The 24,225-nt window shown below is 42.4% G+C and overlaps 2 protein-coding genes across 3 annotated transcripts in view; one reads left to right on the forward strand and one right to left on the reverse strand.

The window, feature by feature from the left end:
* DTHD1 (death domain containing 1) overlaps positions 1 to 24,225 on the reverse strand; it is a 126,576-nt gene that overhangs the window by 83,543 nt on the left and 18,808 nt on the right. The window lies entirely within an intron of this gene.
* The window catches only part of ARAP2 (ArfGAP with RhoGAP domain, ankyrin repeat and PH domain 2), a 213,755-nt gene continuing 194,377 nt past the window's right edge, over positions 4,848 to 24,225 (forward strand). The window contains exons 1-2 of one of the 2 annotated variants that reach the window (XM_025187574.2): positions 4,848 to 5,216; positions 13,300 to 14,362. In XM_025187574.2, the coding sequence (XP_025043359.2) occupies positions 13,473 to 14,362 (890 nt within the window). In that variant the 5' untranslated portion in view covers positions 4,848 to 5,216; positions 13,300 to 13,472. The remainder of the gene's footprint in view (positions 5,217 to 13,299; positions 14,363 to 24,225) is intronic. The other variant, XM_006128750.4, reaches the window with a different exon arrangement.

Below are 24,225 nucleotides of genomic sequence, written 5' to 3' on the forward strand. Positions count from 1 at the left end.
GAACATGGACATTGCATGGACATAGTATACTGTAGGGCAGTGGTCACCAACCAGTAGATCGGGATCTAGATCTTGGAGCCTCTGACAGGTGATCCTGACTGGTTTGGCCGGGAAGCTCTCAAGCGCTGGCACTTCAGTTGCCCTCCACACACTGTCATGCTATTGCTGCCCTCTGCCTTAGAGCTGCACCCCACACCCCCCGGAGTCTCCTGCTTGCTGTGCAGGGTATGGGAGAGAGACAGTATGGGTGAGGGAGTACTGATGTCAGAGTGTCCCTCCCCCCTTTCTGTATCCTCTCTCTGCACAGACTGAAGGGGATGGAGGGAGCTTGGCAATGCAAATCTCTGTCCCTCTCACACAATGTTTGTGCCTCCGTCATTCACTCTCATCTCCCAACTCAACACATATGTGCAGGGTTGTTGTTACTTCTTTTACTGCTTGCAAAGTGGGTTATATTTAGTTTTTGACTGTCTGTGCATTTCATAATTTTCATTGCCCTCTTACGCTTAAATGTAATTCTTTGAGTAGTGAGCTCTAAAATGTCTAACCTGTCATGGCTAGAGTAATTATCCTTGTGGTAACTGCTGCTCCTGGAAGTGGCTGGCATGTCCCTGCAGCCAGAGAGAGGTACAGTAGGGAGTCTCCACATGGTGTCCTTGCCTGCAGATACCACTCCTGAAGCTCCCATTGTTCAGTAATGGGAAACTGTAGTCATTAGAAGCTGTGGGCTCAGTGCTTGTAGATGAGGGGAACACATGGCACCATGGAGCCATTGCTGTACATGCCAACTGCTTTGAGGAGTGGTGTAGCGCCGGAGCAGGAGTAAGCCTGCCTTAACTCCACTGTTCTATCACCTGGAAGCCATCTCAGTTAAACAGTGACTCCCTAGCTGATCCTGGGTTCTGTGAAAGTGCCGTGCAGAGCCTGGAATCATCTGAGGAGTTCAAACAGGAAGCGCTGCATAGCTGATCTTGGGCTCTGCCACAGTGTTTCAAGGCAGCAGCGCCGCACAGAGCCTCAGTAGTTGGCACTGCCGCTTTGAAGTACCCTTCTTTCCCTCCCCCTTTGCTGCCTCTAGCGGATTGAGGCAGAAAGGGGGGAGGGAATCGACTAGTTGACTCAAGGCCTGGCTTGCTTATCGGATAGTCGACTAGTCCTTAACATCTGTAGTTTGAGGTAGATCTTACATTGCACTTAAGTTGAAAAAGTGATCTTGTGGTTAAAAAGTTTGGAGACCACTGCTGTGGGGCACTGGTTCTTACAAAGTAACCAAGCGAGTCCCAAAATGTGTGATGCAAAGTAAATTAATGCAATTGTATGTGTAATTGTATATAAAGGAAGAGGGTTTCTGTGTAACTTTGAATCTGTGATGTACCCTGCATCCACCCATTGGGGTTCAGTCTTTTCACCATAGCATTGCTGTATGCCAAATAAAGATAAGTGAGGCATGAATTCCAGAGTCTGACTGAGTTCTTAGCAAGCCAACTGGAAAGAGGTCTTGGAAGGAATCCTAGTATACTCACCTCACTGAGGTGAAGACCACATTTATTTTCTACTTTCCTAGTCTTTTCCACAGGCCTACTGTTTGTGACATTGGTCAATACAGAGGCAGCCAAAATCTCATTCTCAGCTGGCGATAGCACTTTTTCTACTAGGGGCTACTGTTGCTGACACACTCATGTTATTGGGATCTGCTTCCATCTGGCATAACCCATGACACCTGTCCTGTGGGAGTTAGGGCAGGACAGATACAGAGGAATGGGAATAGTAATGGAAATGGGGCAAAGGCCCTTAAGTCAGGCAGCCAAACAAAGAAGGCTGTAGATGGATATGATTGGAAAAATGGCTCCTGGGCCAGTAAGCTGTGGAGGGGGGGGGGGGAGTAAAACTGTGGATAAAGATTCTTTACAGAAACATGGTTGAGATGGAAGCTGGAGCAGGGACACTGGGTAGTTTAGAAGAATATTTCCATTTTCGCCCTACTTGACCCCTAGTTAAAACAATCAAATATAAAAATATAGTATCCTGTGTGGTATTAGAAACTACACCACAATGGTCTGAGAAAGGAGAACTTTCTCTTCCTCCTCCTTTCTAAAAGTAGTGCTGACCAACAGATGGGAATAAAATGTGAGATTTACAGCTGTAGCTCCCAAGGTCAGTTTGCACTTGTTTAAAAACGTGTTTATTGGCTGTACTTACCTAAATTGCCAAATGCAGAAATGATGTAAATTTGTACTCCCCTGAATTCATTCATTGATTTTTTTAGATCTAATCTTACCTGTTTATTGATGTGTAAGGCTATGTCTAGACAGAAGTATCCCAAAATAGCAATTCTGCATCTTTAAACGTACCCGTTATTTTGAAATATATTTTGAAACATTGGGTGCGCTATTCCAGCATCCCTGTAATCCTCGTTCCACGAGGGTTAAGGGATTTGTCAGAATAGTGCTTTATTTTGAAATTACCTAGAAATAAACTACACAATTTGCATAGCACAAATTGTGTATCTTATTTTAAGGTAAGGGTGCTGTGTAGACACGCCCTAAGAGAATCTAATTTAGTCTAACATACATCCTGATAAACCAGAATAAGTTGTAATAATATGTAAGTAAGAGAATGGTCTGCTTTATCTTACACATTCCTGTAACATCCTTGTTTTTGCTTTTTCTTCATATAGAGCTCACTTTTGACACACAGACTGGCAAATACAAAAACATCAACTCAGACTCCCTTACCTTTGTTTAGATTTTTGTATGCATTCATTTGGAGCTGAGCTAAAAGTGTAAGTCAGTGAATGTGAAACTAAATACATCTAAGGAAGGCTGCACCTTCCTTCTCCACTTCTAAGAATGCTACAGTTATGTTCCTGGAAGTGGAGACAGAAGGTGCAACATATGTTTGAACTGTTTTGTAATACTTATAGTTAACAAATGATCATGCAAACCACAAACTAGTAGGCTGTGTCTAAACTGGCCACTTTTTCCGGAAAAGCAGCCGCTTAACTTGCCAGCTGTCTACACTGGCCGCTTGAATTTCCGCAAAAGCACTGACGATCTCATGTAAGATTGTCAGTGCTTTTGCGGAAATACTATGCTGCTCCCGTTCGGGCAAAAGTCTTTTTCCGAAAAACTTTTGCGCAAAAGGGCCAGTGTAGACAGCAGAGATTTGTTTTCCGCAAAAAAGCCCCAATCATGAAAATGGCGATCGCGGCTTTTTTGCGGAAAAGCGCATCTAGATTGGCCACGGACGCTTTTCCGCAAAAAGTGCTTTTGAGGAAAATCGTCCTCCCAATCTAGACGCGCTTTTCCGAAAATGCTTTTAACGGAAAACATTTCCGTTAAAAGCATTTCCGGAAAATCATGCCAGTGTAGACGTAGCCGTAATGTAATTAACAATCTTGTCTACATATGTACCAATGCCTTCCACTGAGTGATATGAGAACTTCTCAACTGTGTGTCTTAGGCAATACACTGCTTCTACTAATGGAGATTTTGTTTTTCAGTTCAAGGTATAGCACTCTTTTTTTTTTTTTTTGCACTAGATGATGGTTTTCAAACTGGGATATGCATGCCCCTGGAGCTCTTCATAAAGGGATATGTAAGAAAAATACTGTAACAACACCTTATGTTATTCCTTACAAACTTTCTTCTCCTCATTTTCTTAGGTATATTATGACCCTATCTCAGACAGTAGAATAAATTATGTGTAAAGGTGTAGACAGCCTAAAATGTTGGAAAACCACTGCACTATAGGTATGTTATTCCTAAACTGCTGCTGAAATGAGGTTTCACAGGGTGCAGTAGGCAACTGTGATGTTGATTGGTTGTAGGTGGCCACAGGTTTGTTACACTGGTAGCTAAGCTAACTATAGTTTTTACATTTAGAAAGCAAGTGTAACCCATGCACCTTCTGGGTGTGGTATACTCAAGGATCTGCCTGGCACAGGGATGCACACCATAATTGCAAAGAGCCAAAGGCAGCTCATGCCTCTGCTGCACTCTCCCTGCAAGTTCAGGCCAAGAACTAAAGGTTGGTAAGAGGAAACAAGTTTCTCGTTTCTGAGCTGGGTTGTGTGCACCCGAGGCAGGAACATGGGCATGGAGCTAGGGTTGCCAGGTGTCTGGTTTTGAACTGGACAGTCCAGTATTTGAGTTTTCTGTTCCGGGAAACAAACTGAGAATCTATAAATGAGAAAATAAAAAAATGTCCAGTATTTTCTAAATAATATGTAATGTAGATTGTGATGTAATGACAAGCGTGTCCGGTATTTCTGTTGAAACCATCTGGCAACCCTACCTGGAGCTGGGATTTGAAAAATATCTCCATCCAGCTCAGCTGCAACCAAAGGGCAGCGGAGGCGAGAGCAGGCTTCCCTGGAGGAAAAATGCAGGACAATGTAGCACTTTAAAGACTAACAAGATGGTTTATTAGATGATGAGCTTTCGTGGGCCAGACCCACTTCCTCAGATCAAATAGTGGAAGAAAGTAGTCACAACCATATATACCAAAGGATACAATTAAAAAAAATGAATTTTTTAATTGTATCCTTTGGTATTTATGGTTGTGACTACTTTCTTCCACTATTTGATCTGAGGAAGTGGGTCTGGCCCACGAAAGCTCATCATCTAATAAACCATCTTGTTAGTCTTTAAAGTGCTACATTGTCCTGCATTTTGCTTCAACTACCCCAGACTAACACGGCTACATTTCTATCACTATTCCCTGGAGGAGGGACGCTCTAGTGTTAACAGCCTGGCCTTTTCAGAACGCGGCTCCTGCTGCCCTTGCAAGTGTGTCAGCACCCAGGCATGCGTGAAACCTCCAGCAAAGAGCTGCTGCGGCAGCAAACTTGCACAAAGCAAAAGCTTGTAAGTTCGCTTCCTCCAGCACGCCCGGGGAGCATCCGCCCCCACCAGGGCCCTGTGCGCAGGGTTACTCCCCGGCACCGGGCTGCCCTCCTGTCCCCAGGTACAGCGCTCTTCCGGCATGGCCGCTCCCTTCCCCGCCAGGTGCTGCGAGCAACGCCCTTCTGGAGTTCCCTGCCCAGGCAGGCGCCCCGTTCCGAGCCTTGCTAGGATCGTCCGTACACGCCGCCTGCCAGGGCAAAGCCGAGGGTAGAGGCTGGCGGGAGGGGAGCAGGAAGAGAAAGTACAGACAGAAGGGGAATGTAAAGTGCAACTTTCCTCCTTCAGCCCCGTCTCTTCCAACGCACAGAGGTAAGTCAGCCCCAAGGGGGAAGGGAGTTTGAAAGTTTTGTTACTTGCAAGGATTTGGGGGGAAGGTTTTTCCTCCGCTCTGCAAGTTCCCATAAAAGTGCACGGTGTACGGCTCCGGCCTGCCACATTTTTGTTAATTTCGCGTTTGGTTTCAAGAACGGCTGATGCGTGGGCGTCTCTGAAAGGAAACTAGTCCCAATCCCCCAAACTGCCTGGGGATTTTCTTATTCAGCTAATTTGTTTCTTTAACATCTATCAGATAAGCCCCTCATTAAAGATAGCTATCGGACGAGTTGCGGACACCTAGGAAAACTATTAACTCATGTATATTATATTCTTGTTTGTAAAACAGCAGTACCCTGCAAAGCTGAGGCTGACAGGCAGTTACTAATTTGTGGTTACTAGTTTATTTACAATTGATGTTAAATAGAGTTTAATGTAGTGGGCATCTCGTTAAGGATGAATCCGGTTTCATGTTGTGTAATGTTTCAACAACTATTAGTTTTGTGTGAGTAGTCAGGTAGGGAGTTGAATAGTGGGGTGTGTGTTTTAAAGATCTGATTGCATCTTAAAATAACTTTACCACTTTTTTTCTTTAATGTTGTAATTTCTATTTGATTCCTTAATGGAGAATTATTTTCAGCCCTTTGGACCGATTAATGCAGCCTTTCTGGAAACAATCCATGCATCAGTAGACGCTTTAGCACACAGTGAATGAACTTTGGTTTTTTGAAAAACCTGTATAGTAATTATGACCTTTTAAAAGCACTAGACAAGACACAGTGTGTGTAACTATGCACAAATGCTGTTGCAGCAGCTAGGCATGCCTCATTGAACTAATTCTACCCTTGAAGTGAATTACTTGGGGCCATATTCTGCTTTTTTATGCAGAGTAGTTGCTTACTCCAATGAACCTTATTCCTCAAGTCTACTGGTATTTCTTGCAGGCTATTTAAAATGAGTAAAGGTGGAAGAATTTGACAAGATGAACATTTTGAAACAGAGTGGAAACACTGAGCAATATTTTATCACAAAATACTTTTTACATCTCTTAACTGCCCCTCTTAATCTTGTGGCCGAAATGGCTGAAAATTAATTTTGTTTCTGCATGTTACTTTCTTATTCACATTTTTTGCTGACAGTTGGACAGAACTTTTAAAAAGATCACTTCAGTATTTCTAATAAAAAAACCCCCAGCATGGATGGACTTATTAAAGATATATAATAATATGGATCAATGTCTAGGGCTACAAATATTTGTGAGATTATTTTTAGAGCGTAGGCAGAATGATTATCTGTGGACTTTTTAAAAAGTAAGAAATTTGTTTCCATTAATACCACCCTTGGTCTTTTTCCTTCTTTCCCCTTCCCGCAGCCCACGTTCCTTACTAGGCTGTTCTAGATTTGATTTTGAAAAATAGGGAAGAACTGCTTGAGAGTTCGAAAGTGGAAGTCTGCTTAGGTGAAAGTGATCATATAAGTGGTAGAGTGCATGGTTCTAAGGACTGGTAGGAGGGAAAACAGCACAAAACAGGTAATAGATTTCAAGAAGGCAGACTTTAGCAATTCAGGGAGCTGGTCAGTAAGATCCCATGGGAAGCAAGGGGAAAACAGTACAAAAGAGTTGACAGTTTGACAGTTGACAGAGAAAGTGTGATGGGTTGCGTCACAGCAATCCTCTTGAGGAGGACACCTGATAGGCAGGCTCATATGAGCAACCCATTTGCCCTCTGGAGTGCCCCACCACCCTTTCCTGATGAGCCAGATCCTATGGTTTCCTGCCAGCAAAGTCATAGAGCTAGGATCACAGCATAGAGCAGAGCAACAGAGACACTTGAGATCAGCTCAGCTCTAGGAAGGCTCAGTCCCAGCGACTTGATGCAGCATCTAGGTCGTTGCCTCGATGGGCCAGAACCCTCCATAAATCAGTCTTATTTTGTATAAAAGTTTTATAAACAGCAAGCTCCTAAGTTCGCCCTCTCATCAATACAAGGGAGATGTGCACAATAGTTGTCCCCTAAGGTAGCAATTATTTACACTGGGTTTAATAATAAAAGAGACTTTATTAAATATAAAGATTAGGATTTAAGAGATTGCAAGTGATAACAGACAGATCAAAGTAAGTTATTAAGCAAAATAAAACAACACACCAGCTAAGCTTTATATTCTAAGAAACTTGTTACATGCAATTTCTTACCCTAACAGTAGTTTAAATCATCTCTCTCTCAAGCTAGGCAGCCTCTTAGTTTGGGCGGGATCCTTCCCCCGTTACAGTCTTAGATGTTTCCATCAGTCATCTTGGTGATACACTGAGGTTGTGTTGGTGTCTGGCAACTGTTGTTCCCCTTTATTGTTTGGTTTCTTGCCTATAAATAGATTTTGCCCAAGGCAGGAATCCTGATCAGCTTGCACCATTTCACACCCCCATAGAAGTAGTTTTCAGTATCAAGTGACCTGGTGACATATCTTGGTAGAACCAACAATAGTCCAGGCTTTCAGGAAAAATGAGACTATTCATAGATCATTGTCTTGAGTAGCAGGCCATTAAGTTCCTGAAGTACTACTAATGGCCTTCACTAGCATATCTAAATATCTAAACAGGTTTATATTTCTAACTTCAAATTTCTGAATGACACATGCGCAGAAGTACAATGTACGCACCCAGGGATTACAAGCTGTTTTGCATTATCTTCTCATGAACAAATTAGGGAAATATAGTGTATATCAGTGATTCCCAAAGTGGGGGATGAACCCTTTAGGGCAGGGAGGGAGCACCACCCACCCGTGCCCCAACCCCAGTCCCCAGCCTTGGCTCTGTGCCTGGCTACTAGCACCTGCTGTGGCCCAGCTGCAACTCCGCTTCTTGTCCTGCCCCCAAGACTTGATCCCTGGCCCTAGGCTCTATCCCTGACCCATTCTTAGCTCCAACCCCCAGCCATCTTACCCCTGCTGCATACCTACCAAGTTTGAACTTTAATCTCTACAGACCAAAGAGAAGTTACAATTATTTAAAAAATTAGAACTGTGTTCATACTGAAATTGCTGAACTACTTTTGCTCTGACTTTAAATAAACATGAAACTTGCTGAGCAACCAAGGCTGGAAAATTTCATCTCCACCGATAAAAAGCCATGAGCCCTTGTAAGCAGAATTCTAAATGGAACTTTTATAGCACATTTGTTATAGTAATCTTTGCCACTTCTGCTACAATGCAAATATGTTCATGTTTTTTTTTCTTCCCACAGTCTGTGATGTGATGGCTATAGGCACACATTCATTTAAAAAAATCTTTTTACTAAGGTAAGGTTATAATAAAGCATTGTGATTCACAGTGTCATGAGTTCAGAATCAAGTTCATATGCCAAGAACTTCACCAGAATTTTGGCTTGCTGGATCGGGAACTCCCTCCCCTTAAGTATGCTAAAAGGGGGGACTTCATTTTTTTAAAATATCTCTGCTATTTTTGGCATGTGTCTTGTATATGTCCTTAGTGTGAAAGCTTGTCACATGACAAGGACAGTCTTATCACAGTTTTACACGAGGGAAACTCACATTTTTTTCTGATAGTATTCAATAAAAAGTCTTGCTGCTAACAATAAAGCGGTTAATTTGTTGTTCTGCTCAACATGTAGATCTTTTACTTAAGCATTAAATAAGCAGGTCAGGGGCCTTTGGGAAGCTGACATTTTGCTATCAAATGAATTTTTGATAATTTTGTTAAAAAACCATGTAACTCCTGATGCCACTGCCACCAAATCATAGGATTTATAAGAGACCTCAGCAATCATCTATTCTAATGGCTTGCCAGCATGTTTGAGCTGTTGTGTCTAATTCTTCCAAGACAAATAGCTGTCTAGCCTTTTTTGAAAATCTCCAGTAAAGAAGCTTCTGCAACCTTATGAAGCAGATTATTTGTTTGTCCAACTGTTCTTCCTGAGATTTAATCTAAGTTTGCTATGCTGTGGTGTAAACCACTGCCTCTTATCCTGCCCTCTGTAGTAAGAGAACAATTGCCTTTCAAGAATGTGAAGACTGCTATCATGTTTCCTCCTTAATCTCCTCTTCAAAACTAAATATACCCCCCTTCTTTCAACCTTTGCTCATCTGGCTTGTATTGCATCCCTTTGTTCATCTTTATCACTCACTTCTGGATCCTTTGCAGTTTCTTGACATCCTTTCTATACATTGGTGACCAAAATTATAGATAGTGCTGCAGCTGAGGCCTAGCCAGCACCAAGCAGAGTGGTGCTATCACTACTGTGACTTGTCTGCTATGCATTTGTTAATGAAACCTAAAATTGTGTTCGCTTGCCCCCCCCCAACAATATCATGTTGCTAACTCATGTTGAGGTTGTAATCCACCACAGCTCCCAGATTCTCCCTAGCAATGTTGCTGCCAAGCCAGATTTTCCCCAATCAGTTCATTTGGCTTTTCTTTTCTAAGTGTACCATTTTAGATTGTTCTGAGTTCAATTTAATCTTGTTGTCTATAGCATAGTTCTTCAGTTTATCAAGATCCTTCTGAATTTTATCTCTGTCCTGCAAAGTATGGACAACCCCTCTTCTCCAGTTTTCTGCAAACTTGATCAGTATGCTCTCTCCATCTACAAACAGGCCATTAAAATATGCTAAACACTGGACCCAGAAGAGATCCCTGTGAAACTCCACTTGATACCTCTCCCTCCAATCTGTTCCATTAATAGTTACTCTTTGTTTGCAATTGTTTAACCAATTATGGATCCATTTAATGGTAATTTCACTGAGCCTGCATTTCTCCAGCTTACTTAGGGGAGACTATCCTATGGAATTGTGTCAAAAGCCTATTTGATGTCCAGGTATATTATATCCACTGCAGTTCTCCCATCCACCAAAACATTTCCCAAAGAAAGATATCAAGCTGGTTTGATATGATTTGTTCTTGGCAGCTAGTGATCACTCACTCTTTCATCCTCCAAAGTATTCACAAATTCAATGCACTACTTTAATAGATTCCCAGGTATCAAAGTAAAGCCGATGGCTCTGTAGTTCTCCAGCAAAGATGGATGCTACATGAGCCTTTTTCCTGTCTTCCGGGACCTCTTCTGTCATCTCTGAGTTTGTAAATATTGTTGCCAGTGGTGCCGAGATTTCTATAGATAGGTGAATAGCATCCAGCTCTACTGATTTGAATTCATTTAACTTGGTCAAAAGGTCATGCTATTCCCATGTATTCTTCCATTTCCTGTATTGATCCTTTTTTGGTTTTTAGATAGCTAAAAAGCTCCTCGTGCAGCCATGTTGACTTTCTGTGGTAGCTCTTTTCTTTTCTCTGTGTTGGAATAGTTTGATGTTGAACCTCTAATATAATATATTTTAAGAACTGCCCATTACTCCTTTTTTTCCTGATGGCTTTTTCCATTTAGAAACAAATACATTTAGAAACAAGTATTAGAAATGTCATTTCGGATAGAATTTTTATCATACTATAAGTTACTCAGGGCATACTTTCTGGATCTGGAGTAATTGGCCAAAAATAGTAGCTATACTTTAACCATACATACAGACTGAGGGAAATGAAACATTTAGTCAAAGTTTATTTATATGTTTAATTATATACATGGAATATGTTCTTCTTTCTTAAAGGGCTACTATTGGATTAATAAAAGTCTTAAATTCTGTTTATCTCATCAAATTAAATAATTTAAACAAACAATATTAAAAGTGTAACTTTTTTATTGTCAACTTAGACAATGTATATAGGTTAGACAGGTATTTTTTGTTTGTTAGTTTTGGAAGGATTAGAATTTTATTGATAAATGTTAATAAATGTCAACTTCACTATGCACATACAAATCTATCAAATATATTAATTGATGGTCAAAGTATGGATAGGCAAAGTAAGAAAAATGTTGCTTTGAGAACTTATTAGTTTGACAAGCATATTTACTTAAAAGATTGTGATGTGATATTGACAGTGTGTTTCAACAGGTAAAGTTTTAACTTTTCAATTCTCATTGTTCATTTTTATTAATAATGAGTGTCTGACTTGTTCATAACTTCCCCCAATTGCAAAAAATGGAAATCAACAGAAATAAATACTCGTAGTTGTGAAAAATTACGAATTTAAACATGTAAAAATAAAAAAGCTTAGAAATAAAAAAAGCTTTGTCAAAATTGAATTCTGCCAAATGTAGGTGTAATCTATTTCATTTTCTGTTCTCACTGCATTGTGCTAGTGCACAATTTTTGAATTGCAAACAATACAGAAGAATTTTAAAAAATTATTTCCAATGGAAGTAAAATAAATAAACCTAAATTTTGGCCCATACTTAATGTTACTCTAATTTTTTCATGTAAGTTCTTGGAAATGTACTTTTAAGTACTCTTTTGTTTATCTAGAAAAGAAAGTATAGTTATGATTTCTTGTTATGTAAAGTTATAACATGCACGGATTAGTGTATTTCAGAGTTAATTAGTTTTGAAACTGATTAAAATGCTATAATTTTTATGAGCAGTGAAGAATGATACATGTCTGTCAGAAAAAAACATCTTGACTGATTATTTACTTCACTTTCCTATTTCCGTTCACCACTGACACATTCTGTGGTTCCCCAAGCCTACACCCTTCTTGAGACAAGCCAAGTCATTGGAATGAAATTGGGTTATTTGACTCATAAATGTCTTGATAGCAGTACATCTTTCTTTTTTTCTCTCTTTATTGTATGCAGGTGAGTATGAGCCATTAAACTCAAATGGTGAACAATGTCAAGTTGTGAATTATACATATTTGAAGATTAGTCACTAAAGTGCCTGATAGATTAATTCTTGCCAAAACTACGTTTCTCTGTCTAGATTTTTGGTTTGGGTAATTATTTTGTCTACCGAAATCCTTCTGCTGCTTCAAATGGATTTAGTATCCTTCACTTCTTCCTGTGTGGTCTTGTTGGATATTTTAAACTGGGTGAAGAGATTTCTGGATGCCTATAGGGTAAATCATATCTTTTACATCCAAACAACATAAAGTGAAGGAAAGGGGAGTTGCTACAAGTAGCTTCTTTTTCATTAAGAATTCTGTCAGAGCAGGGTCAGATTCCATGAGTCAGGACAGTTCAATGCAATGCTGTCTGTCCTTCTCTGTTCCTTTGTTTATGTTTTGCTGATTTGTACATGCTAGTACAGGGGTGGGCAAAAGGGCCTTCGTGGGTCGGATCCGGCATGCCAAGTGGGTTGATCCAGCCTGAGGAAGCTCTGCCGCTCCCCCACCCCCAGGCCAATTAGGGCCTGGAGGCCATGGGGGGAGGGGAGGAGGAGCGCACAAAACTTCCTCCCACCCTGCGAGGAGCACGCAGTGCTTCAAAGTGCTACCTGCACATCGCAGGGCAGGAGGAGATATCACACGCTCCTCTGCCCCAAAGCCCTGATTGGGCTGGGGGTGGGGGAGCTGCATGAAATTCTTCCCCCCGCCCTGCGTGGAGCGCATGGCATTCCCAAGATAGGGCGAAGGAAACTTCACAAAGCTCCCCTGCCCCCAGGTACTGATTGCATGTGGAAGCATGTGGCAATCATGGTCTGGGGGTGGAGTAGCCCAGAAGCACCCTGCCCCCACCTTCCTGTTTAGGCCCCGCCCCTTCCGGGGTGGCCCCTGGGCAAAAATTATTGTTCACCCCATGCTTGTAGCAGACTTGCCGTGGTCCTTCAATTCAGGGTGTATTCTTCAGCACATTAATAAAGAACATTTCATGCGCCTGAGAGGCATTCTGTTTTACAACTCTAAAAGCAAAAGTGCATGAGTGTGCGGTTGCCTTTCTAAACCTTGTTCCACATGGATTATGGTGTGGAATATAACGGAGCCTTTTTGTAAACCACATTTCCAAAGGAATCCATATACAAGTATTTGTTCTGAATTTCAAAATTCACTATTCCCCAAGTCATAGGGATACAGATTTTACATTACTTACAACATGGAAATCTCAAAATTGATAAACAAATTTCAAAATGTTATGTAGAGAGAGCCTTCAATATTTCGGCTTAGATTGTGTATGCAATCACTATGTTCAGTGGAGAAAAAATACCAATTTTTAAACTTTTTTTCCCTGTGTTTACAGTTTACATCTTTGGCCAAGCAGAATTGCTACTTGTGGAAAAAAATTATTTTCTCTAGCATGACTAAAGAAGAGTGTACTTCGGGAGTTTGTTTACTTTACACTGGAGAATAAGTGGATGTAGTGACTGTGCTTCTGTATTGTTGAAAGCCTACATCAGGAATGAAGCTGTCGTCATGTCATCCAGAGATGATAATACCGATATCAAAGAATTCTTGGCCAACATCAATTTGGTGCAGTATCTTCTTAACTTCAAAGAATCTGGCTATAACACTGTGGCAGACTGCATAGGAATAAATAATAATGTGCTTCAGCAAATTGGAATAATGCCTACCGGACATCGCAGAAGAATTCTTAAGCAGTTAGAGATCACACTTTCTAGAATGCAAGAAAAATCTGTCTCATTTGAAAATCTGAAGCCCAAGGACTTGGGGGAAATAGGAGAAAGTCATTCTTTGTGTTATGACCAGGATTCCAAAATATCCAATATAAATTCAGAGGGGATTACTAAAGATAGTCCAGTATCTGGAGCATTGCCAGTAAGATTTTTTAGTAAAGAAAAGAGTGAATTTACTGAACATGAATTACTGGAAGTGAAAGATGGTTGTTTTTTAGATCTGGAATCTTCTAGTTTGTTGTACCAGAACTCAGATTGCTCAGAAGATGCTGTCAGCCTTAGTGGAAATACTGAGAAAAGTGCAGTCTTTCAAAAAGTATCTAATATAGATGTTGCACTGGTAAAAACACAGGCACAACAAGGTAATTTGAATTTAGACAGCAATTCTGCACTATATGTTGAAGGACCAATTTCTCAGTCCTCTTTTGCCAACTTATCTGAAACCAAGTCCAGTGAGAATGAGCATCTAACATTCTCAGAGGTGGAAATCTCACCTCTTCCAGATTCTTCATTCTTTGAGTTTAAAGGTGAAATGGTGGACAATGACTTGTATGGTCCTTGTGAGCAAAGAAGTACTAAAGTAGTTCCCAGAACAACTCGATCTTTTATGCTAAGACATCGGCCTGTTCCAGAAATCCCAGGTTCATTTGAAGTTGCCACTTCATCCAGGTAAACAATTTTAAAAAAATTGTGAGATTGATACTGTAACATTTAAAATTAGCCAACTTTGTCAGTGGCTGTATGTGTAAGTATTTTTGGAGACTCTGGCTATGTCTATGCAGCTGAGGTATCCCTGTATATTTCAAAATAAGGGTGCACTATTCTGGCATCCCTGTATCCCTCATTCCATGAGGATTAAGGCATTTGTTAAAATTGCTCTTTCGAGATAAGGTATTTCGAGGAAAGAGTGCTGTGTAGACGCACCCTCTGTGTGCTTAGAAGCAAATGAATACAGATGAAATGGATTTATGGGTGAAGACATTGGGAATTTTACACTTGATTTCAGTATGGCCAAGATTTCATTCTGAGTATAAATGCATATTTCTCAAGTGTAACTCCGATTTATAGGTTAAGTTTAATTTTAATATAGTACCTTTAGTGTCTTGATTTCAGTACTTTAATACTTCAAATGGATACTGCTAATGGAAAATATCAGTTAATGCATAATGTACTTTATCATTATATTACAAAATTGAGGAAAATACATGAACAAGCTACATTAAAAGAATGTTGTAGAAATGGCAAAGTCTAGCAGTCAAAGGTAAGGAAAGGCCTTTCTATGCTTTGAATGAGTAGAAGTCCTTTGTGTGTGGGGGAAAGGTTTTGGAAGTATGTGATCACATAATTAAGTGCTATATCATAATTCATATGCACATGGGGGCACAATTAAGCTGCACAGACATCTTTAATGTGGGATTTCCTAACTGTATAGTGCTTGGATCTGTAACCTAAATAACAATTTTCTGTCTTGTTCTGGTATGGTATTTCTTAGGGAGCAGAGGGTGTTAAAAGTTAAAAACCAAATTAATGGGGATTAATAGGCTGCTGAGGCCTGTGCTGCATCTGAGATAGTGTGGGGGAAAACCTGGCTGGTGTATCTCTCCACCCGCTCAGATAGCTCTGGTAGACCCCAACGATTTTCAGAACAGTGATGGTCATGGAAGGTATCTACTTTAGCTATGGGATAGATGCTGCAGGATTTTTTTTGTTTTTTTGGGAGGGGTGTTTGTTACTATTTCAGCATTCTGTCAAACTTCTTCTGAAAAGGTGCAGTGACTCTTTTCTAACAGTTTCTAATCAAGTTCTGAATGGAATTTCACTGGACAAAGAAAAGGCACTTTTCTAGCTAAATGTCATTTCCACTGCCAAATTTCAAAGACCTATTGCAAATTGTGGACGTGAGAGTTTTTCAAAGTCTGCAGGTATCTTCATAAAGTGTTACTCAATCTAAATATAGGTGTTACTACCAGCTTTCATTCTGAAGAATCAGAATTGTACTCCACTGAATAGGAAAAGCAATTAGTGATAGCATAAGTTAGCGGAACTTGTATTTGAGTTAACATATACATGTGCATAGATAAGTTTCTTCTTTCAAAATGGCTCATATTTTGACTTTGGGAAAATGTATTTATTTTAATGTAATTAAAAAGTATTATTGTTTTGCTAAAAGGCAATAGCAAATTGAAGCTCAAAACCAAGACCAGAACATTAATCCCATGAGGTTTGTTTACATTAGGAAAATCTGATTTCAGTACTCTTTATGATAAGTCAGTATGCTGTTAATCCCAGCTTTATGGCCTGTGTAAACAAGGCTGAAATTGCCATTGGAGTTGAAAAGCTTCAGGGGGTAAATGAGTTAGTCTGTAACTGGAAAAACTTAAAAAAACATAAATAGTCTATCAGCACCTTAAAGAGTAGCAAAACATGTAAGATGGTATCATGAGCTTTCATGGGCACAACCCACTTCTTCAGATGACTGAAGTATTAAAAGTTCAGATCCAAGAATAAATAAGGGAAGGCGGGGGCTGGGGAGAAGGGGAGGAGGAAGGAAAAATTGCAGTTGAAGTTATTAGCTTGTCAATATGATCTTAATTTATAACAGTTCTCAGCCCATGGGCCACATGCAGCCAAAAGTTTCAAAATTTGTCATTCTGGTCTGCAGCCTGCACCAGCGTTCCTTCTAACAGGGGGCTGGTGAGTGCTGCAGGAGGGCAGGGGATAGGAGAGTGAGTCTGTGGAAAGGATTGTGAGGGTGGGCTCTGTGCAGGGAGGGGTGGGGAACAGTGTTCCCTCTATTTTTTTCCATCCATGGGCAGATTGAATTTTGGTATGTTCACCGATATTGAGATAATGTGCAGATACATGTCACCAGTACAAACAAAACACTTCAATGTATATATTTTTTAAAGTTCATAGATATAGAAGAATATTAAATCAAAGCATAATTAATAGGTCACTGCTATGATATTGCGACGAGGAGTCCTGTGGCACCTTATAGACTAACTGAAGTGTAGGAGCATAAGCTTTCGTGGGCAAAGACCCACTTCGTCAGATGCATGTAGTGGAAATTTCCAGAGGCAGGAATAAATATGCAGGCCAGGATCAGGCTGGAGATGACCAGGTGGATCCAATCAAGGAGGATGAGGCCCACTTCTAGCAGCTGATCTGGAGGTGTGAATTCCAAGAGAGCAGAAGCTGCTTTTGTAGTTAGCGAGCCATTCACAGTCTTTGTTTAATCCAGAGTTGATTGTGTCAAACTTAAAGATGAACTGTAGCTCAGCAGTTTCTCTTTGAAGTCTGGTCCTGAAGTTTTTTTGCTGCAGGATGGCTACTTTTAGATCTGCAATTGTGTGTCCAGGCAGATTGAAGTGTTCCCCTACAGGTTTTTGTATGTTGCCATTCCTAATATCAGATTTGTGTCCATTGATTCTTTTACGTAGGGACTGTCCTGTTTGGCCGATGTATATAGCAGTGGGGCATTGTTGGCACATGATGGCATATATTACGTTGGTGGATGTGCAGGAGAATGTACCAGTGACAGTATGGCTGATCTGGTTAGGTCCTGTGATGGTGTTGCTGGTGTATATATGTGGGCAGAGTTGGCACCGAGGTTTGTTGCAAGGATTGGTTCCTGAGTTCGAGTTCGAGTTATTATGGTGCGGTGTGTAGTTGCTGGTGAGAATATGCTTCAGGTTGGCGGGTTGTCTGTGGGCAAGGACCGGCCTACCTCCCAAGGCCTGTGAGAGCGAGGGATCATTGTCCAGGATGGGCTGAAGATCACTAATGATGCGTTGGAGAGGTTTTAGCTGGGGACTATAGGTGATGGCCAGTGGTGTTCTGTTGGTTTCTTTCTTGGGCTTGTCCTGTAGCAGGAGGCTTCTGGGTACACGTCTGGCTCTGTCAATCTGTCTCCTCACTTCCTCGTGTGGGTATCGCAGTTTACAGAATGCTTGTTGAAGGTCTTGTAGGTGTAGGTCTCTGTCTGAGGGGTTGGAGCATATGCGGTTGTACCTCAGTGCTTGGCTGTAAACAATGGATCGTGTGGTGTGTCCGGGATGGAAACTGGAGGCATGCAGGTAAGTATAGCGGTCGGTAGGTTTTCTGTATAGGGTGGTATTGATATGACCGTCACTTATTTGTATCGTGGTGTCCAGGAAATGGACCTCCCGTGTAGATTGGTCCATGCTGAGGTTGATGGTGGGGTGGAAGCTGTTGAAATCATGGTGAAATTCTTCCAGAGTCTCCTTCCCATGGGTCCAGATGATGAAGATGTCATCGATGTAGCGTAGGTAGAGAAGGGGTGTAATCCTACCTGCCACATGGGGCCACAACAATGGTACCCCTAACTCACCCAGCAATATCGTCAATCTCTCCAACTACACACTCAGCTCGGCAGAAGAATCTGTTCTATCTCGGGGACTCTCTTTTTGCCCCGCCACCCCCACTAACATGATACAGTTCTGCGGTGATCTGGAAGCCTACTTTCGCCGTCTCCGTCTCAAGGAATACTTCCAACACGACACTGAACAGTGCACTGACACACAGATACCTTCCCACCAACAGCACAAGAAGAAGAACTCCACATGGACTCCTCCTGAGGGCCGAAATGGCAGTCTGGACCTCTACATAGAATGCTTCCGCCGACGTGCACAGGCAGAAATTGTGGAAAAACAGCATCGCTTGCCTGGTAACCTCAGCCGTGCAGAACGCAATGCCATCCACAGCCTCCGGAACAACTCTGACATTATAATCAAAGAGGCTGACAAAGGAGGTGCTGTTGTCATCATGAACAGGCCTGACTACCTAAAGGAGGCTGCCAGACAACTCTCCAATACCAAATTCTACAGGCCACTTTCCTCAGATCCCACTAAGGAATATACTAAGAAACTGCACCATCTGCTCAGGACACTCCCCAAACAAACACAGGAACAAATCAACACACCTTTAGAGCCCCGACCAGGGTTGTTCTATCTATTACCCAAGATCCACAAACCTGGAAATCCTGGACGCCCCATCATCTCGGGCATTGGCACTCTTACTGAAGGACTGTCTGGCTATGTGGACTCTCTGCTCAGACCCTATGCCACCAGCACTCCCAGTTACCTTCGTGACACTACGGATTTCCTGAGAAAACTACAATGCATAGGTGATCTTCCAGAAAACACCATCCTAGCCACCATGGATGTAGAGGCTCTCTACACAAACATCCCACATGCAGATGGAGTACAAGCTGTCAGGAACAGTATTCCTGATGATGCCACAGCACAACTGGTGGCTGAACTCTGTGAATTTATCCTCACACACAACTATTTCAGATTTGGTGACAACATATACCTCCAGACCAGTGGCACTGCTATGGGCACCCGCATGGCCCCACAATACGCCAACATTTTTATGGCTGACCTGGAACAACGCTTCCTCAGCTCTCGTCCACTTACACCCCTTCTCTACCTACGCTACATCGATGACATCTTCATCATCTGGACCCATGGGAAGGAGACTCTGGAAGAATTTCACCATGATTTCAACAGCTTCCACCCCACCATCAACCTCAGCATGGACCAATCTACACGGGAGGTCCATTTCCTGGACACCACGATACAAATAAGTGACGGTCATATCAATACCACCCTATACAGAAAACCTACCGACCGCTATACTTACCTGCATGCCTCCAGTTTCCATCCCGGACACACCACACGATCCATTGTTTACAGCCAAGCACTGAGGTACAACCGCATATGCTCCAACCCCTCAGACAGAGACCTACACCTACAAGACCTTCAACAAGCATTCTGTAAACTGCGATACCCACACGAGGAAGTGAGGAGACAGATTGACAGAGCCAGACGTGTACCCAGAAGCCTCCTGCTACAGGACAAGCCCAAGAAAGAAACCAACAGAACACCACTGGCCATCACCTATAGTCCCCAGCTAAAACCTCTCCAACGCATCATTAGTGATCTTCAGCCCATCCTGGACAATGATCCCTCGCTCTCACAGGCCTTGGGAGGTAGGCCGGTCCTTGCCCACAGACAACCCGCCAACCTGAAGCATATTCTCACCAGCAACTACACACCGCACCATAATAACTCGAACTCGAACTCAGGAACCAATCCTTGCAACAAACCTCGGTGCCAACTCTGCCCACATATATACACCAGCAACACCATCACAGGACCTAACCAGATCAGCCATACTGTCACTGGTACATTCTCCTGCACATCCACCAACGTAATATATGCCATCATGTGCCAACAATGCCCCACTGCTATATACATCGGCCAAACAGGACAGTCCCTACGTAAAAGAATCAATGGACACAAATCTGATATTAGGAATGGCAACATACAAAAACCTGTAGGGGAACACTTCAATCTGCCTGGACACACAATTGCAGATCTAAAAGTAGCCATCCTGCAGCAAAAAAACTTCAGGACCAGACTTCAAAGAGAAACTGCTGAGCTACAGTTCATCTTTAAGTTTGACACAATCAACTCTGGATTAAACAAAGACTGTGAATGGCTTGCTAACTACAAAAGCAGCTTCTATTCTCTTGGAATTCACACCTCCAGATCAGCTGCTAGAAGTGGGCCTCATCCTCCTTGATTGGATCCACCTGGTCATCTCCAGCCTGATCCTGGCCTGCATATTTATTCCTGCCTCTGGAAATTTCCACTACATGCATCTGACGAAGTGGGTCTTTGCCCACGAAAGCTTATGCTCCTACACTTCAGTTAGTCTATAAGGTGCCACAGGACTCCTCGTCGCTTTTGCAGATTCAGACTAACACGGCTACCCCTCTGATGCTATGATATTTAATATTTAAAACAATGCTTAGGGTTAGTACATGTATCTGGAGTACATGTATTTTATCATCCTTTCTAACAAAATATGCTCAAAACAGAAACACATATCTATTATGTGAAAGCATAAAAATATGCACCAGAGGCTCAATTTAATAACCTACTCCTCCTACCATACATAGACCATTAAACTTCAGGGAAAGCTTTTCTTGAAAAATGAAGCATCTGCCAAAACATTATCGTGCTATTGACTTTTGCAGTTCACAAAACCATCCCTGTTGCATGCATATTATATGGACACATAGCTCAGCTTTTAAGATGCTAAACAACTAGAAATCTCATGCTCTCGTAGCAAATATTAATACAATATTTTCTGACGCTAGAAGGAGTGTAAATGCATTTACTCAGGCTTCTACAATTTCTAAGATCGAGTTGATTAATACTTCACACACACACAAACAGTAATAATAATAAAGCAACACAGAGAGCAAACAAAACTGTAAACAAACAAATGACAGCAGTGAAAATACAAGGGGAAATGAAACAAGTGGTTTGTTATGTGTAGCTTAAGTGAGTGTTTTAGGACCCACACACTGCTAATGCAGCAGAACCCTGTGGAAAAAGTCAGATTTTCCTGGACATGTTTTGGCTTCATCCTACAAAGCATAACACAAAATCTAGTGCTTGTTGCAGTATTTGACGTACTCTGAAAAGTCAGAACTGACAACAAATATCTGTCCTTAATGGTTTTCAATACCTGTCCCCATGGGCAGTTGGTATTCTAGGTTGGGCAAAGCACTGCCTTACTAAACCACCAGCCTGGCCCTGCCCACACTCTGCCCCCAGAATGCCTATAGGCTTTCTAGGGGTGGAGTGTTACTGCCCCCTGTGCCCACCTTTTCTGTGCTCCAGGGCTGGGGAGGGTGGGGCCACGCACCACCTCACCTCCCCATGGTGTTTGGGGGACTCTTGTGTGGGATGTCTCCCCGTGGTGGGGGGGCAAGGCTGGGAGCTTGCCTCCCCCAGCCCTATCTTCACCGACCACTCATGCCCGTGCCCAAACAAATTCTAAAGCCTAATTGTTTGGGGAAAGGCATCTCTCCTGGCCAATGCCACTGCAGCACATGAGCTGAGGCTCAGACATGATAGGTAAAGATACAAGAGTTTAGATTCCTTTAAAAAAAAAAACACAGTTACTGGAACTATTCGCCAGTCAGAATGTCTCTCTCTCTCTCTCCTCCCAGCCCCATAGCCAAGAGGGAGCTCAAAGGGAATCCCACTCCTCTCTGCCTGCCATCCCAGCATGTCTCCAGCCTGGCCTGAAACAGAATCAGTTGCCCCCTCTGCCTGCTGATGACACTCAGATGTTCGTTGTCTCCCAGCACACAGTCAGCCCAGCTGGGCTGAAATGGAGTCAGAAGTTCCTCTAATTAGATGCATGTTCCTTAATTTCCTCTTGCACAAGCATGCAATTGTGCACCCTACAGAGAACTCTTGTGAGGAACACTGAGAACTAGGGGTTTGTGGGGAGGCTGCCGCAGCATCCCCAGGTTTTAGGTGGTGATGTGCTCATGGTCCCCCTTGTTCTGTCATGGATGCTGGCCTGTGCCAGCTGCCCCCACTCCTTGCCAGATGTGACAGGTTCCAGCTACCACCCCTTGCACAGCAGCACTTGTATGACAGCTGCCACACATGGCAGGATCTGACTGTGACCCAGCTTCATGTGCTGAGTTCCAGAATCCAGCCATCCGGCCTACACTCAGGGCTCTGCTCCTGGGTGAGCGGGAGTACTGGGCATAGGGGACTGTGGATGGTTTTGGGGGGCACTGCTGTGGTTCTTTCTCTGTGGCCTATGTACAGTAAAACTCCAGTTGTCTGGCATCCAGTGGTCCGGCACTCCTGGAATGCAGAAGTGCTCCAGGCAGCCGGACAATTGGAGCTGCTCTGGCCCAGGCTTCCCCGAGTCCAGCCACTGGTCAGTTTCAGCAGTGGCTGACTTGGGGATGCCTGGGGCAGAGCAGCTGGGGTGCTGGGTTGATCCCGTAGCGCCGCCCTTCGGTGCTGTGGGACCAACCCAACATCACCGCAGCTGCTCTGCCCCAGACTTCCCCAAGTCAGCTGCTGGTCAGTTTCAGCAGCGGCTGACTTGGGGACGCCTGGGGCAGAGCAGCTTTCTTTGTAGTGCTGGGAGAAGCCAGTGGTCGTGGTACATGAAGGTACCAGTATCATAGTGAAGGATAGGAGAGAGGTCCTGGAGGCCAAATTTAGGCTGCTAGGTAAATGACTGAAGTCCAAGCAACACTCTCTGAAATGTTTCCAGTTCCATCCTCAGGGCCAGTTTGACAAGCAGAATTTTGGGTCTCAATATGTGTATGAAAGGATGGCATATGAAAGAGGGTTTAGATTTATTAGAAACTAAGAAAATTTTGGGAAAGAGAGAGCCAGTAAAATAGTGGTGGGCAACCTGTGGCCCAAGGGCTGCATATGGCCCATCGAGTTCGACATGGGGCCTGTGAGATATTTTGTTTATCATTGCCAATGTGCAGGGTTGTCAGATTCCACTGGTTTTCATCCACATAGTATTTTTCCTTCAGGTGTTATAAAGTGACACGCACATAAAGCAGGGCTACATGATGTGAGGTGCATGCTGATCACACACAGTATTGATTGCAAGAGCCATGAGCTTCCTCTGAATTCAATCAAAGCACTGCTATGGTTCAGTCAGAATTCCTCCCTGCCTTCCCAAAGCACAATCTTCCATTCTTCCATTGATGTAGGATAAACCTAAATATTAGCCACTGCATTACCAAGATTTTTTAAAAATAGCCTACTTGTTTTCAAATTGATCTCCCGAAAATTTTATATACCAAATTCTGAAGTGTTGTAAGGAGACCAATGTTAAGTCAAAATTTTAAAACAGACATTAAACTTCACTGAACTATTTTCCTTTGCCAGTATTTTTTGAAATCCCAAGCAATAAGATGAATAAATTGACAGCTGCTGTAATCTTAAGTTTAGTGGAGTTAATGTCTCTCCTTGAAATGTTTCAGAGAAACATTCCTTTTTAATTGCTATTAAAAACGTTGGCTTTGTCCTTGTTGAATCTAATAGGGTTTTCACACACGGGTAGAAATTCAGTTTTCCCCTGGGAGACTTCGTACTTCCTTCTAGGCCTGGGGAGACTTCAATCATAATTTTTTTTATGGGCAGAAGAGCTATTTGAGTGTATTCGAAGTGCCTTCCAGCACAAAAAGTTAATACTGTGATTCTCCTGACACCCAGAGGTACTATGACTGCGTTATACCTTGTTATTATTAATAAAACACTTGCGTCCTTTGCAGTTACATATGCTCCTGGCTCTTGCCTGCCACAGAACAATGTACTAGTCTTTACCACAACATGACAAGTTGTAGAGCTTTTAAATGTTTGTTTCTTTTATCTCAGAAGCATATAGTAGAACGGTGGTCATAAGAGGCCCAAGAATACAAAAAGCCCTATTTAAATATGTAGGGCTTTTTAGATAATGTTTAGTGCAAATATTTTATTCCTAGGTTTGCAGTGAATCAAACAATAATTCTGGGGTAGTTACCTTGGGATACTTAATTTCCCTGCCCAAACAACCACATCAATGTAACCCCTGCAATATGTTGGCTCTCAGACTTGTAACATAGAAATTGCCCTGTTATGGTTTTTTGACCATGACAGAAAAGGAAATGCAATGTTAAA

Source organism: Pelodiscus sinensis, chromosome 5 (genome assembly GCF_049634645.1).
Source record: "Pelodiscus sinensis isolate JC-2024 chromosome 5, ASM4963464v1, whole genome shotgun sequence".
NCBI classification, from domain to species: domain Eukaryota; kingdom Metazoa; phylum Chordata; order Testudines; family Trionychidae; genus Pelodiscus; species Pelodiscus sinensis.